The sequence below is a fragment of the Chenopodium album genome, chromosome 9 (genome assembly GCF_948465745.1).
Source record: "Chenopodium album chromosome 9, dcCheAlbu1.1, whole genome shotgun sequence".
In the NCBI taxonomy this organism is placed as follows: Eukaryota; Viridiplantae; Streptophyta; class Magnoliopsida; order Caryophyllales; family Amaranthaceae; genus Chenopodium; species Chenopodium album.
The window spans coordinates 67,079,097-67,095,126 of NC_137842.1; the positions used below are offsets into that span (position 1 = coordinate 67,079,097).

The 16,030-nt window shown below is 36.7% G+C and overlaps 1 protein-coding gene across 3 annotated transcripts; it reads right to left on the reverse strand.

Annotated features, from left to right (window-relative positions):
- Positions 1 to 3,740: 3,740 nt before the first annotated feature.
- Positions 3,741 to 15,374, reverse strand: LOC145558894 (B-box zinc finger protein 19-like). 3 transcript variants are annotated; one of them, XM_081620258.1, is made up of 6 exons: positions 14,865 to 15,374; positions 8,287 to 8,383; positions 8,096 to 8,211; positions 7,738 to 7,977; positions 7,553 to 7,641; positions 6,261 to 6,798 (listed from the first exon to the last, which is right to left on the reverse strand). In XM_081620258.1, the coding sequence occupies exons 1-5, from the start codon at positions 14,955 to 14,957 to the stop codon at positions 7,558 to 7,560; spliced, it is 630 nt and encodes a 209-aa protein (XP_081476384.1). In that variant the 5' UTR covers positions 14,958 to 15,374; the 3' UTR covers positions 6,261 to 6,798; positions 7,553 to 7,557. The 3 variants fall into 3 exon arrangements, with proteins under 3 accessions (XP_081476385.1, XP_081476384.1, XP_081476383.1); XM_081620257.1 differs by having other exon boundaries at positions 7,553 to 7,647; positions 14,865 to 15,372; XM_081620259.1 differs by lacking the exons at positions 7,553 to 7,641; positions 7,738 to 7,977; positions 8,096 to 8,211; positions 8,287 to 8,383; positions 14,865 to 15,374 and adding an exon at positions 7,398 to 7,518 and having other exon boundaries at positions 3,741 to 6,798.
- Between the last annotated feature and the right edge of the window lie 656 nt (positions 15,375 to 16,030).

A 16,030-nucleotide genomic window follows, 5' to 3' on the forward strand; every position in this document is an offset into this window, starting at 1 on the left:
AGCGCGATTTACAGGCTGAAGTGTGAGGCTCCAATCGAGGAGTTGCAAATCTGTCATAGCTACACATCATAGATTTAGGACCTGCAAGGAAGTATCTAACTTGCTGGTAATCGATTGTGAGCTGAGCTTCGATCCCAAGACCTTCTCCGAAACTGACTTGCTTCAAGCTGAGGTTCCATTCAACCTCAGTGCCCTGATCTGGGGAAGGCCAGCAGTCTTGGTATACCCTTATATATCCCTCCTGACATTCACCTTCAGGGCAAACCATCAGGACCGTTTTGTAGATGCTATGAAGGCGGCATTTACCTGTGAAAGCACCAGTTGGACCTTTTATCCACTTTACTCTCCACTCTGCTCCGTTAGGGAGTGCTCCAGACTCGTTCCACTCGTGTTTGCGAATAAAAGTAATTGTTTTCTTGTCTTCACAGGCGGTAAGATAACAATTACAGTTTTGTTCAAAGAGACTTACCACTTTGATGGACTTTAAAAACTTGTCCATGATACATACATATATCTCTCATACACATACACACACGACGTATATATAGAATATAATAGACATTCTACTAGGCCTATTGTGTTAAGCGCAATGGTGAAAGCATAACAAGTTGTTAAGGATTTGACAAGGAGTAAGGAAGATCTGGACGCGTGGTCCACAAGTGCGCGAATGTTAGCATACACTCCACAATTTATATATTCACCATAATGATAAACTAATATTGGTATGCTCATATATATTTGATAAGCATCATGTAACGATGTGTTACGTGATGCTTAACAATTGGCTGTAGTTTGTGCATAGTACACCAGGAGACAATGTTGAGTGATGAATATATCCCAAACATTAAAGTACAAAGAAGAATGGTATCTTCAATGAAATGCTTTGAATTAGGAGCACATTATTAGCATTTTCGTAATCCCTACATAAATAGACGCTTGGACGACGGAATATATCTGTTCAGCCTCCTCAAGACCTCATAATAACCATACAACACTCCTAGCCATATTCTTTTGATATAGACATCCACTCCCATCTTTGATATATTTTTTTTCTTGTACAAGATTTGAATATCAACGCCTTTGTGTGCTCTCAAACTTGCATACCCTTATACGAGTATTCTTTGCTCACAGAATCTGATCTAAGGTACGTGAAACAAACTCTCCTTGAGACATATTTCATCCTTACTATACAACAAGATAGTTCATATAGAAATGCAAAATTGTTTTTAGTTCATAAAACACAATTATTTGAACATTAATATAATGTTAGAGCCAGAACACCATTGGCAATATAATGAATAAATTTTATGAGTTGACAAAATGTCTGTTTTTCTGAAAAATAAAGTTACTATTGCTAATGAATATGAATATAGCATGTTGCAGCTTCCTGATTAAGCTTTGTTTACATTGAATTTTCGTCTACCTCTTAGCTTATTAACGAAACATAGAAGGCATTTTTGCTATTTAAATTAGGACTTGAAAATAGTCCAAATAAAATTTTATCAGTGTAGGCCAAATTTATAACTTAGAGCGAAAACATAAGCCAATTTGAGTGACATATAAACAGGACATCTGCATATCTTGTGGTCTGATAACTAATCTACTTAGAAAGTTAGAACAGGGGAAATTCAACATCTAGCAAAAGTTGAGATAAATAATAGTAGCTTTAGATACAGTATCAACATAAGTTACATGCTAAGATCATCCAATGCAACTTATCGAGAATGATCAAGATCTGCTGCTATAAAAGCTGACAGAAACATGTCTGGTGTTACCGACTTCAGTATGCACGTTCACATCGCCATTAGTCTGTGTACCGAACCCATTAACGTTGTGGCCGGAGTTATAATGAGAGTAACCACTACCAACCCCAGGGGGGTAGTAGTTCAGAATCACCTGCCCAACCTGCCATCCAGTAAGTTGGATCAACTGATGATGACCGCCGTTGTCACTAATATTACTAATTGTTGGAGGAAGAAGTGGAGGAGGAGTGTTACTAATTTTATTAGTAGAATTTGATTTCTTCAATTCTTGTTCACGGTTCAGTAGCTCCTCTGCATGATCAAGCTGTTGTACAGGCCAATTAGACTGCGATGAACTACCTAAAGCGTTATAGCCAAGCATCATAGACTTAGGTTCTGCAACGAAGTATTGCTGCTGCCGCTGCTGATCCCACTTCCACGCCCACCCCCGCTCCCACTTCTGCTCCCGCACCCGCTCCTGCTCCTGCTCCTGCTCCTGCTGCCGCTCACACTGCTCTAAAATCAACTGATCACCTTTACGGATTGCACACTGCCGACAGTGTTGCTCGTGATTCGTCTTCTGTTTGCTATAGTTGTTACTCTTAACAACCTCTACAGTCCATATATAAGGCGGCCAATTATCAATAGAGTCTAAGCAGACTCCATTATCAGTAGTCTTTAGATACCTACTTTCACTGACATATTGGAGCGCAGCCTGAAACTCTTTAGCATTGATGCTGCTCAGATTCTTAATTCGGAGGCACCAATCACCAGCACCATTTGACACAATACATTTTTTTGTTTTTTTTGAACGGGACACAGGACATGACTCTTGAATAATCAACAAACAATCTCCAACAGTAAGCATCTTTTCATAGATGCTATTGAGACGGCATTTTCCGTCATCTAACCACACCACTTTCCACTCAGTATTATTCTTTGGAACAGACACATCTGAACCTGGCTTACTAAGCGCAACCGATACACGGTCTTCATCAGCTGTTATGTAACGCCCTTCGGATGTCCTAAGCCTTATTACCTCGATGGACTCAACGAGATGGCATTGACAGTCCATACTTGTACTATGCATGGCTATTATACTAAATTAAATTATGTAAATCTTCAATTCATTTTCTTGAGCTCAAATAATGAAAGCTTAAAAAGGGTATAGCCTGTCTCATTCGATCTATAGTAATTTGGATTCGAAAGCATCTAGGATTTTTATTAGATGCTAATTAAATTCCAACACAGAATTTTACTAATTAGGTTCAGATTCTTAACCCTCATTAGTCATAACTATACTTTGATTAGTTGAAATTAGCCTAACTACCCTGTATGTGGTCACTAGTCTGAAACTGAAGGTTAGTCATAATAGAGTCAAGAACTCAAGATTATTATGTTTTTTTTGAGAAAATATTGAAGAAAATGTTTAGGTTAGGAGAAATTATATTATAATTATATATAGTAGTAAAAGTTTAAGCATTGATTTAGCGTCCCAATTTCTATCTGTAATAGTATTATGAGGATAAAAGAGTCGTAGCTTCCCTAAATTACATTCTGTTTTCCTCTATTATGTGAGGAATAAATGCTAAAAATAGGAATGTAATTTAGGGACGGAGGGAGGAGTAGTTCTAATGAGTTCTTGAAACATATGAGGCCTTGTTCGATTCATCTTATATATTTCTATTAATTTCAAAAAAAAAAATTAAGTTCATTTAGGAAATATTTGTATGATATCTTGGAGTTACTAAAATTTATTATATTCTTTGCTTAGTTCGTCTGTAAATACTTTACAGTCTCTCATGTTAAGAGGGTCGGAAATCAGTAGCCCACTTAGTTGTGAGATGGGATACTCAAAATAATTTAGACTTGGTTTGTATGAACTCTTTCGGTGTTTCTTCTCTAGCGGAGCTTGATTTGCAATAATATTTTGACCTAACTTTTCCTTAAAAATTAAGAAAAAAGAAAAAGAAAAAAAAACATAAGCCAATTTGAGTGACAAATAAATAAACTTCAGGGCATCTGCATATCTTATGTCCTAGTAAGTGGTAACTGATCATCTAATTTGAGTCTTTGATTAGGGAAAAATTTAGCAAACATTGTCATACAAGATTGTAGCTTTATTTATAGAATTAACATAAACTACATACTAATGCCATCCAACACAACTAATTGAGGATGATCAAGATCTGTTTTCTATTAATGTTGACAGATATGTCTCTGGTGTTACCAACTGCAGTATGCACGTTTACATCGCCGTTAGTCTGTGTACCGGAGCGATTAACGTTGTGACCGGAGTTATAATGAGAGTAACCACCACCAACCCCAGGGGTGTAGTAGTTAAGCACCAACTGTCCTACAACTCCTACCTTCCATGTAGTAAGTTGGCTCAACTGATGATGACTAATAGGCGTTGTTACAGCAGCAACCTCTTTACTTGCAGTAATTGTAGTAGTAGTTGTTGTAGGAGGAAGGGGAGCAACCTCTTTACTAGCAGTAATTGTAGTAGTAGTTGTTGTAGGAGGAAGTAGAGGAGTGTTACTATAATTGGTAGAGTTCGATTTCTGCAATTGTTCACAGTTCAGTAGCTGCTCTGCATGATCAAGCTGTTGTACAGGCCAATTAGACTGCGATATACAAGCTGAAGTGTAAGGCATCAATCGAGGAGTTGCAAGTTTGTCATAGCCACACATCGGAGGACCTGCAACGAAGTATTGCTGCTGCTGCTGGCCTGCTGCTGCTGATCCTGCTTCCACTTTTGCTGCAGCTGCTGATCCTGCTTCCACTTTTGCTGCAGCTGCTGCTGCTTCTGCTTCTGCTTCTGCTCCTGCTCCTGCAGCCACTGCTCCACAAGCAAATCACGTTCAGAGATTGTACGCTGCAACAAGTGCTGCTCGCTGTTCATCTTCTGTTCGCTATTGTTGTTACCCTTAACAACCTCTACAGTCCATAATTTAGAACGAACATAACCCCTATCAGTAGAGCCTAAGCAGACTCCATTATCAGTAGTCTCTAGATACCTACTGTCATTGACATGTTTGAGCTTCGCCTGAAACTCATTATCATCAATATTCATATTTTGGAGGAGCCAATCACCGGCACCATCTGACACAGGACATGACTCTTGAATAATGAACAAACAATTTCCAACAGCCAGCACCTTTTCATACATGCTCTTGAGACAGCATTTTCCGTCCTCTAACCACTCCACTTTCCACTCAGTATTTTTGAAAGGGGAACATTTGAACATGGCTTACTAAGGGCAACCGATACACGGTCTTCATCAGCTCTTAGGTAATGACCTTTGGGTGTCCTAAGCCTTATCACCTCCATAAACCCTGCAAAACAACCCATCGCTCTACCTATCCGGCAGACATGCCTCTCTGCTCAATCGATCAATGTTATATAAATGTTATCCTTCAATTCTATGTATAAGTATGATCAAATAATAAAAGCTTTAAAAGGTTACAATCTGTCTTATTTGATCATATGCTAATTGAATTAGCAAGCATCTAGGATTTTTCTTAGATGCTAAATTCCAAGACAGAATTTTATCAACTAAAGATTCAGATTCTAAACCTTCATAACTATACATTGGATATGTGGTCAGACAGGTCAGTAGTCTGAAAGTGAAGGTTACGTAATAGAGTGAAATTTTTTTTTTTTTTTAATTCATTTTTTGTTTTTGAAAAATAGTTTGAATATATAATCCTTGTTTTACAAAAATATTAAGATTGGGAGAAATTATGAAATTTTAACATTGATTTAGCGTCACAATTTTTATTTGTACATCGTAATTTTGCCACATTGATTGGATTTAGCATGCATGAAATTGCACATGGAATGTGGCATAACTATGACATACACAGAACGTGTTATGTAGGAATGAGAGTTTAGGGATTAGAAAATGGGATAAAGATACGAGATCAGAGATACTATGCTAAAACAATCGACAAAAGCTAGTCTCCTGATCTCTCCTCTTGTCAATAGCGATATAAATCTTCTGTACATGAGTGTGGGCTGCACTGTGGGAGCAAGCAGGGCCAGGTCTTGCTATGGGTTGTGTTGGCTACCTTGTGTGGTCCGACTGCGGGCCAAATGTGAGGCCATGTATATTTTGGGCAGCCATGTTATGGGTTGCAGGTCTAGGCTTTGACTTAAGAGGTTGCATGTTCTAACACTGTAAGTTCTGTTACACAATTGATTTTGTGAGTATCTCTTTCAGCTCATTTTTCACTAACTTAATTGGTCTGCTTCAAGAGATCATGAACCACGGTACCAGACTAGCAGTTACCCCTTCCAAGTACATGCTCGAAGGCTCAAAAATCTTCAAGTGTTCGAAGGTTCAAAGAGTCGTGGATTCATGCCATAACTCGAGAAAAATAAATGATGCAGAATGAAGGAGCTGATGAAAACTGTGAGCACCATGCCCGACCCTTGTCATACTAATGATGTCTAAGTTACTTAATTTTGCTACCAAGACTTGAACACTTTATCATTATAAAGAATTATAGCAGATGCTTCAAACACTGTATACTAGATGAAATTTTGTTGCTGAAAACATTTTTACTTGAACCTAGACCATACAATGTTAAATTTTGAGAAAATTGGAATTGGAGCTGAGCCATGTCTATGAAGAAAGAGGAAAATAAAACCACTTATAAGCCTAATTAAGGTTTTATCCCAAAAATCAATGAAGGGAGCAACTCCAACAGCTTATAAAGTGGTTACTTTCTCTCATCTTCACCGGTGTGTAACAATTCACACCTGTACACATATATGGAGTTTCAGCCTGAGCAATATCATTTATCCGTAATCACTTACTTCAGCGATGGTAACAATGGCCACAGTGAATCCACTTTACTTACAAAGAACACCCAGTTTAAGTTATGGAGTTTGTCCTCAGGGGCATGCCAAGATAAGGGACTTCATATGAATGTTTTTTTAAAGCCTATGACTTTGGCTTTTTACAATTTTACATGCAAGAATAAACTTCAAGTCCCAAGGTATAATCAGGATTATGGGGCCTTCAGTAAGCATATTTGCATTTTGCGATCTGAAAATGAAGATAGCAATCAGATTATTCTTAGACTCGGTATGCAATCTCAAAAGGAAGATAAACTATCAGTCATTGCTTAGAAATTACAGGCAAAATGCAGAAGTAAGCTACCAGTTCTAAGACTCCAAACTATAGCAGATACTTGAATCAAAATAAATTTCCCACCACTCCCATATTAATTATTAAAATTCGCATACTATACGTTCTATTTATCTGCTTTAGAGGAAGGAAAGAATCAGACAAAAGGTTCATACATGAAAATGGAAAGGTGCTTGTTTGGTTGACATGGGAAGTAGAAGCTCCTAAGAAGTGGAAGAATGAGAAGTTTGTTTGGCAGGCAAAAATGTAGTTAGTGACCTAGGGCCCCTCAAGCAGGTGGAACTTCACGTGACCAACCAAGCAGCTTATTGCACTTCCTAGTAAATGTAACTTCATACATCTTCCTAAAAAATGTTCAACCTAAGAGCTGCTAAAACAATCAGGTTGAGGGCCGGTATACAATAGGTAGCAAGTACAAATTCCATTCCTTATCCCCCCCCACACACACACAAAAAAAAAAAAAAAAAAAAAAAAGAGAAAGAGAGAGAGAGAGAGACCAGCCAAGGTTCTAAATTCCAACAATTTGCCACAACTGGAGCTCATGAACCATTATTTCAAAAAGTGACATTTTCCAAGATCACCACTGAAAACACGACATTAAAGAAACACCATGATATTTAGTTAGCAAATTACAGTTATAAGTAGTAATAACCTGATTCATTTTTCCGGCTCACTTTTAAAAGATCTAACAGGAACAACACTTGCAGAATCACCATTAGTTCCAGGAACATAGTCCATTCCCTGTGTCTTAATCAGCCAGAGGAATACCAGTTATCAGCAACATATTTTATATTATTTAAAAAAGGCAAATTATTATAAACGAGTCGCGACATGCACCTGGTTATTGTTAGGAGACTGCCCAGAAGTCCTTTGGGGTCTGGCATTAAGATCAATCATTTTGTTATCCATTTGAGCATCAGAAACACCATTACCATCTACATGTACTACATGATTTTGCTCCTTCTCCATCACAATTGCGTCAGATGATTGATTTGGTTCCCTCCTAACTTCCATTTGATCACCTTGTGTCCCTTGTGAGCTCATGTCTTCAACATTGACATATTTATCCCCTGGAAACTACATGCAAATACCCATCAGTGACGGAATTTAAGTAAATTAAAACAAAATCCCTAAGAAAAGAAAAGATGCAACAAGCAGACCAACACTAATCAGTAATCAGCATTGAGACACAGACCTCTGCTCTCTGCCTCAATAAGAGATATCGTCTGTGAGTTCTTTTACCGCCAACATGAACAACCATGTCGCATTGCAGGCAAAGCGAACTCCCATCAATCTCGCAATAAAAGAAAGCTGCATACATGGGCTAATCAATCAACTCTACAGTAGGAAAACAAAAACACCACTCTGATGCAGAAAGCTACCCACCAGGTGCATTTTCGCAAATGTCACATTTTGGTACAGCATTCGGGGCAGCAAGTCCAACACGTATATGTCGACTAGCAAGCTTGTTACACATATGAACCTGCCACTCCAACTCATTAAAATTATATATTAAAAAAGGAATTCTTTTGTACATCAAGTATTGCTCCAATATGAATATATGATCCATAATAAAAATATCAAAGCTCTCAACTGTAAATTAACACACTAGTCTAGACTCTAAAGAAAGATACTCAGTATAAAAAACAATAAGCTGAAATAAAAGGTTTTTAAGGCTATGAAGTAAGATCAGTCTTCTCAACAGCAAAACAGAAATTTGCTGTATTAGGTATTTGGTAACAAAATAGTACTGTATTAGTTTGTCAGAAAATACCTTTTAAAACATGAATTTTGTGAGACAACAGCCAAAAAAAAATTATTCCTATTCTATTTAAAATACACCAGCCAATTAGTTAAGTTCCATGCCATTTTGCCACTTACTAACTTTCCCAATCTTTCATGTATGTCACATGCACACTGTGCATCTTCCTCCTTTCTTCCTTAACTGCTGTTCATTCTTCCTCATTACTAATTATAATTTAATTAATTTTTTCCACTAATAACTGATTTATTTATCAAGCATACTATGAGCATAAAATATGCTCACTCAAATCAGTCCATATAGATTTATTCAATTTGATTTGATGAATAATAGGTAATACATCCTTAGACCTCTGTTACAAAATAAATTTTTTTTTTTTTATTCCGAAAATAAGAGAAAACACTGATTAGGAGAAGGATAAACAAGACCAATTCCATTTCCAAAGCATAATTCTGACACTAAAGTACTGAAAGAAGAAACTAAGATTATATTTTCTCAGAATTAAGGAAAAAAAAAAGGCACCTAAATCAATATTGTTTTGCTGGACTTACTCAAGAAGAATATATTCATATTCTATCACCATCAACATCTTTTTTTATTCACCTTAATAATTCCACTACAAGTTATCTCCTAAATTACACCCCATATAAATAAGAATTTTATTCAGGTACAGATGGAGTATCGATTAATTAAAAAACCTATCTTTAACTCTTTATAGTTTATATTCCCAGGGTTCAAATTTTTACTCTGAATGGTTGGCTATAGAGGTCTAATTCTTCTTAAGTTGCAGTAACACTAGAATTTATGCTATTTGCACAGAGATCAGTAGATTTACTTTCACATCAAAATCATCTGAAGTAAACAACAAGGAATCTGTGGATGATTCAAGCTACAAATAATTGTAGGTTTCATACTACAGGTAATCAGAATGCACTGCCATCACACAGCTTATACGTCAAAAGTCAAAACACAAAGTTGAAAAATACATTTCTCTAATCTCTTCCTCTATCTTTGCCAATGCCTGTTACTATATATATTTGCCAAATCAAAATTGAACTTCAAGCAAAATGCTTCCACAAACTACAATAGGGAAAGAAAAGAAAAGGAGAAGAGAACGGGAGGAGGGAGTAAAAAGAAGCTGGAGGAAAAGATGGAACCAAAGCGAGAGATAAGGCTAAGTGAATAGGTGTGAGGAAGAACACCGCTTATAAGTTATAACTTACAAGAATCTTTTTAAATTAATCCTACTTTACATTTACTGATAACTACCAAAAGCGGTCAACCAGAATAAACATCCTTTTGACGAGTTCCACAAAAGAAATAGGGCCCCAAGCATTGGCGGATCCACGTAGTGACCCGGGGGGGCACGTGCTACCCCCGGAAAAAAAAAAAAAAAAAAAAAAAAAAAAAAAAAAAAAAAAATTGTTTACAAAAAGGCCTTCTGTAAAATAGCTTATAAAGATTAAAAATGCTAACTTGACAACATTATTGAAGGTGCTTCAGTGGTTGCTATGTAGGAAGTTTAAACTTTCTAGTATCCTTGGAGTCTTAGGTTCGAATCTCCTCCCCCTAACCCACAATGTTTTTTTTTCAGTTCATTTATATGACTTTTTTTTTTTTTTTTGAAAACCATCAATGCTTTATTATTATTTTTTTTTATCTCCAAATTACTTTCTAACTCTCATAAAAAACTGGTTAAAAACAATTAATAGTATGGAATAAAATTTGTTCGTGAAGAAAATTAGTTATTTCTTATTAATTTGACTAATTTTATTTGATTGTAATACCAAATATTTTGATATATATTGTACATAATTTTATCCGTAATAATAACTTGGTGCAAAATCTATAGTTATTTGAAAAATTGATGGTAACTTTTTCTACAAAATCCCATTACATTAAGCAAAAAACTTGGCGTGTTATTACCAGCTTAAATTTAGCTCTTTTTTTTTAGTCTCAAGTTAGTAGGCTAGTAGCTGTATATTATTTTTCCCTATTATTTAGTGCTACCCCTACTTTGGAATCCTGGATCCGCCACTGGCCCCAAGTCCGTAGGATAGAACCTAAATATAACACCGAATATTCTTTTCCGGTGAGCAAAGGTAATGCAAACAAATGGAACTCCAGATGGCCAAAGAAGCAAAAATGTAGCTTAGACCTATTCAAGCTCCTAAATTACACCTGGTAACAACAATGCTTCCAGACTGAGGAGATTATATAACAAAACATACGCTTCTATGTGAGAATGTAGCTTTTGTCAGGAGCATCAAGCAAAGTTGATGGAAGACATTTGATCCCATCAGCTGGTCCTTAACCAGAAAATACACAACAAATGACAGCAAAACACCCTAACCCAATTATCCCCACCAAACACCCTGCCTCCACCCCACATCTTATACCATAAAAGAGACAGTTTAATGGAATCCTCCACATCTTGAAACAAGTCACATTCAAGATTTTCCCTCCACACAACTCCGGGCTGACTCGAAACTCAACATGTGCAACCACATGTCACATTCAATTCAAACTTCCCATAAACACCACAGCCACCGACAAGCCAAACTAACCTTACTGTATGCAAATGCCAAATATAGCATTGTATGTGGCCCGAACTTTCTTCTTCCCGGATAGCTTATGTAAAGGATTGTGATTGACAATCTAAAGTCAAACACAATATTAGCAGCATAATCATGAGCTGTAGCTATGCCTTGATTTAAGGAATTCAATTCCATTATCATAGCTGTAATTATTCCTTTGACATTATCCTCCTTGATTCAAGAGGTTGTAATCTTGTATTACCGTATTTAGTTAACTCTTGTACTACTATATATACTTTGTGAATATTCAATGAGAAAAGTATTCTTCTTCCATCATTCTTTATATGGTATCAGTCGCTTGATCCAAATTAAAACTCAAATTAATTCAATTTTTTTCCTACTTCAATGGCTCTATCAAACCCCAACACCTCCTATCAAATTCCCAATGGCAATGATCCCACAAAACCATTCACCTTTCTCAACATTAACAATGCCATCAGGCTTACCGCTACGAACTATCTTTCATGGAAAATGCAAATTGAGGCCATTCTAGTTGGTCATGATCTCTACCAGTTGACGGCACTCTCCCTTGCCCTCCTCCTACTATCACCACTGATGGTGTGGAAAAACTCAATCCCGACTTTTCCTTTTGGACTCGTCAGGATAAGCTTCTAATAGGTGCTTTAATTGGCACCCTCTCACAAAACCAATACCCTCTTGTCTCCGAAGCCCGAAGCTCTAAGCAACTTTGGGACATTCTTGCCAAGACATACGCCACACCTAGCCGTGGTCACATTAAGCAACTCAAAGATCAGTTCAACCGCATCACTAAAGGCAACCGAACCATCACCGAGTTCATGCAATCTGTCAAGGCTTGTGTAGATCAACTTGCTGCCCTTGGCAAGAAGATGGAGCATGAAGATATAATTGATCGAATACTCCTTAGTTTAGATGACTCATACACCTCTGTCATTGAATCAGTGAATGCTAGGGACACCCCATCTCCTTTGAAGAGCTACATGAAAAGCTAATCAACAAGGAGCTAGCAATTCAACAAGCTCGTGCAGACACATCCCTCCCTGCCACTGCCTTTGCTACTACCACAAGGAACCAGAATCGCAACTATAGCCGCAACAATGCATCAGGTATCCTCCCTACACCTACCACTTATAACAAACAACCTCGTCCCTTTCTCGGCAAATGTCAGTGGTGTCGAGAACAAGGGCATGTTGTTTCCCATTGCTCCTTGTTTAAACAACAATTCCCTACTGCCACACCTCCTCCTCAACCACCAATGCAACAAAATCGTCCTTACTCCAAACCGCAAGCACACACTAGTGAACTTGTTGCCTCCACCTCCACGTCCCCTTGGTTGCTTGATAGTGGAGCCTCTCATCACGTTACTTCAGACCTCAATAATCTCTCTCTCCATGCTCCTTATGATGGTACTGAAGAACTAGTCATTGGTGACGGTACGGGTCTTAAAATAAATCACTATGGTTCTATAGATCTCTCTTCCTCTCTTAAACTCCATAATGTTCTAGTTGTTCCTGCCATATCTAAAAATATCATTTCTATATCTCAATTATGTCAAGATAATAATGTCTCTGTTATATTCTCATCCAATTCTTTCCTTGTGAAGGATCTCAAAACGGGGGAATCTCTCTTCCGGGGGCCAACTAAGTCAAATGTTTATGAAGTTCAAGCACATTCTCCTAAGGTCTATACAAGCACAAAAACCACTCCTCTTGATTGGCATCATCGTCTAGGACATCCGTCCAAAAATGCTTTTAGGCAACTTATATCTAAAAATAAACTCAATGTTGCTAGTATTTCTACCTTAGATTGTAATTCATGTGCTTGCAATAAAAGTCATCGTCTTCCTTTTTCTATATCTTCTATAAAGTCTACTGCTCCCCTTGAATATGTGTATACTGACTTATGGACCTCCCCCGTCTATTCCCACGATGGATTCAAATATTATGTCATATTTGTTGATCATTATACCAAATATATTTGGCTCTACAATCTCAAGAAAAAAATCTGACACGAAATATGTGTTCATTCGGTATAAAGCTCTAGTTGAGAAATTTTTTCAACTACCTCTCAAAACACTTTACTCTGATAATGGGGGGGAATATGAGTCTTTACAAAAATATTTATCTATCGACGGGATTTCTCATCTTACAACTCCTCCTCATACACCCCAACATAATGGCTACTCCGAACGCCGTCATCGTCACATTGTTGAGACATTTCTATCTCTCTTATCTCATGCCAATATGCCACTTGAATATTGGTCTCATGCTTGTTCAACCGCTGCTTATCTCATAAATCGTTTGCCTACACCCACTCTTAACAATGAATCTCCATACTACAAGTTATTCGGCACTCAACCGAATTACACAAAACTTAGGAGTTTCGGCTGTCTTTGTTATCCATGGTTAAAGCCATATACTTCCCACAAATTAGACCCAAAATCAAAACCTTGTGTCTTTATAGGCTACTCCCCCACTCAAAGTGCCTACTATTGCTTGGAGTTAGATTCCCACCGAATATATACATCTAGGCATGTGCATTTTATTGAAAATAAATTTCCTTTCTCTGAGAAAACTACTACCCCAATCTCTCTGCCTACATTACTAGAGGAATGGGCCCCTCTAACTTTATCAATATTAACTCCTCCATCCCAACCACTTACTCCACGTACTACACCTTCTCCACTCCACTCACATTCCTCTACCGCTGACGAAACTGAACATACTACACCAAACTATAATGACACACCATCTTCTCCCATCATATCACCTTCTAATCCACAGAACAATACCCCGTCCTACTCTGAACCATCTTCTCCTAAACCCACACATCAAATGTCCACCCGTCTCAAACATGGCATTCGAAAACCAATCGACAAGCTCAACTTAAATGCTGAAGTTGTCACTGTCGACGTACCTAAAAACATCACTCAAGCTCTAAAAAGCCCTGTCTGGAGGAAAGCTATGGATGAGGAAATAAATGCTCTTGTGAAAAATCACACATGGGATCTTGTTCCGCCAGACACATCACAAAATGTGATAGGTTGCAAGTGGATTTTTCGAATCAAAAGGGATAGCTAAATACGGTAATACAAGATTACAGCTTAAGCCTAATTTCAGTATTTTCTGAAAAAATCACATTACTACGAAGTACAGGTACTGGACTACAGGTTATACTTTAGAAATCCTTATTAAAAAAATTTCCCAAACAACCTATTGGGTAATCATATCAAAAACTTTCTAGAACCACTAGAATTTCCAACCTCACATAGTGCACCCATTAACTTGTATAGATATGGATGGCCTAAGATCGAATCTCGTCTACATCATTTGCATGTTAGTTGCTCTCTCTACATCACCAAGCAAAAAAAAAAAAAAGAAAATCACTTTGGATAAGCTTGATTTTTCCACTTACCTAATTTGAATACTAGATTTTGAACACAAACCCAAAAAATTACCAATTAAGCTAAATCACTAAATCTAATGAATACATTAAAATTGGTAAGGCAATTAAAGTGGCAATTAATCAAAACCCCATCAAAAAATCATTAAATCAACAACAATCAAATTAATACAGACTAATCAAAGTTACCAAAAAATCAAAAGAACCCAGATAAAAGAAAGTACCTTCTCATCACAAGCACGGCAAAGCGCAGCCTCATCAGCAGCACAAAAGAAGATTGCAGCAGCACCTTCACAAACATCACACAAAGTCCTCATTTTTCCCTCTTTCTTTCTCCAAATTCTGAGCTTCAAGTATCACAAAATCATATTTTTGGATGGAATTTCCATGGATTTGATGATGGGCAATTCAAAAAATCAATAAAGATTGAAACTTTGGGTTGTATTTGATGGAAATGGCAGATTGAAGAAGAAGGGTTATAATAAAATTAAGTAAAAGTTACAGATAAATGATGAAATTATTTATCTAAAAGAAGAAACAGATGGTTGAGTTGGAAGAAATAGGTGGTGACAGTACCAGATTGTTGGATGTTTCAGAACCCACTCACTGATACGAGAAGTAATAAAAGACTACTCCAGAAAATTCAAATTCTCTCTCTAGTTTCTCTCTCTAATTTCAATTGTCTTGTCTCTTTGTTGTATTTTCCTTTGGCTTCTTTTTCGGAGGATCGAAAGAAGAAAGGGAATGATGTAATTGATGGTACGTCTATAAACTGAAAATAAGAATATCCCTTTTTTAAAAAAAAAAATCTATTTTATTTATTAATTATACATGGCAAATTAAATTTCATCAATGGCTAAACAAAAAATTGTGGCAATTAGAGCATACACAATGGTAAAGAAAAAAATAGATGGGTTCTTATTTGTCATTTTTTTTTTTAACTATCTTATTTGTCAATTTAGGGTATTTTCTGATTTACTGAAATAAACTGAACTATTTATGAGGGAAAAAAATTGAGAACTGAATTGAAATGAACTGAAATTAAGCTGAAGAAAATAGGTCCTTAAACCCTTGTAATAGCTAAATAAGGACCCTAAGAATGTAAAAATCAATCAATCCAAAACAGATTATTCTAATTATGATGTCCAAAAGGAAAAGTGAAAAAAATATATATATTTAATCCAATATGAAATATTCTAAAAATATCTATTTGGTTGGTTGGTATTGATTGAAGATAATTTTTAAAAAAAAAAAATGTTTGATTGGTATGTTACCAGAGTGTAATAAACATAATTGTCTCTGATGAGATACCACACACTTATTGATATGGCACTATAAAACGGAACCACTTGGAGTTTGCTCTACTCTCATTAATCCTACTTCTAAATAA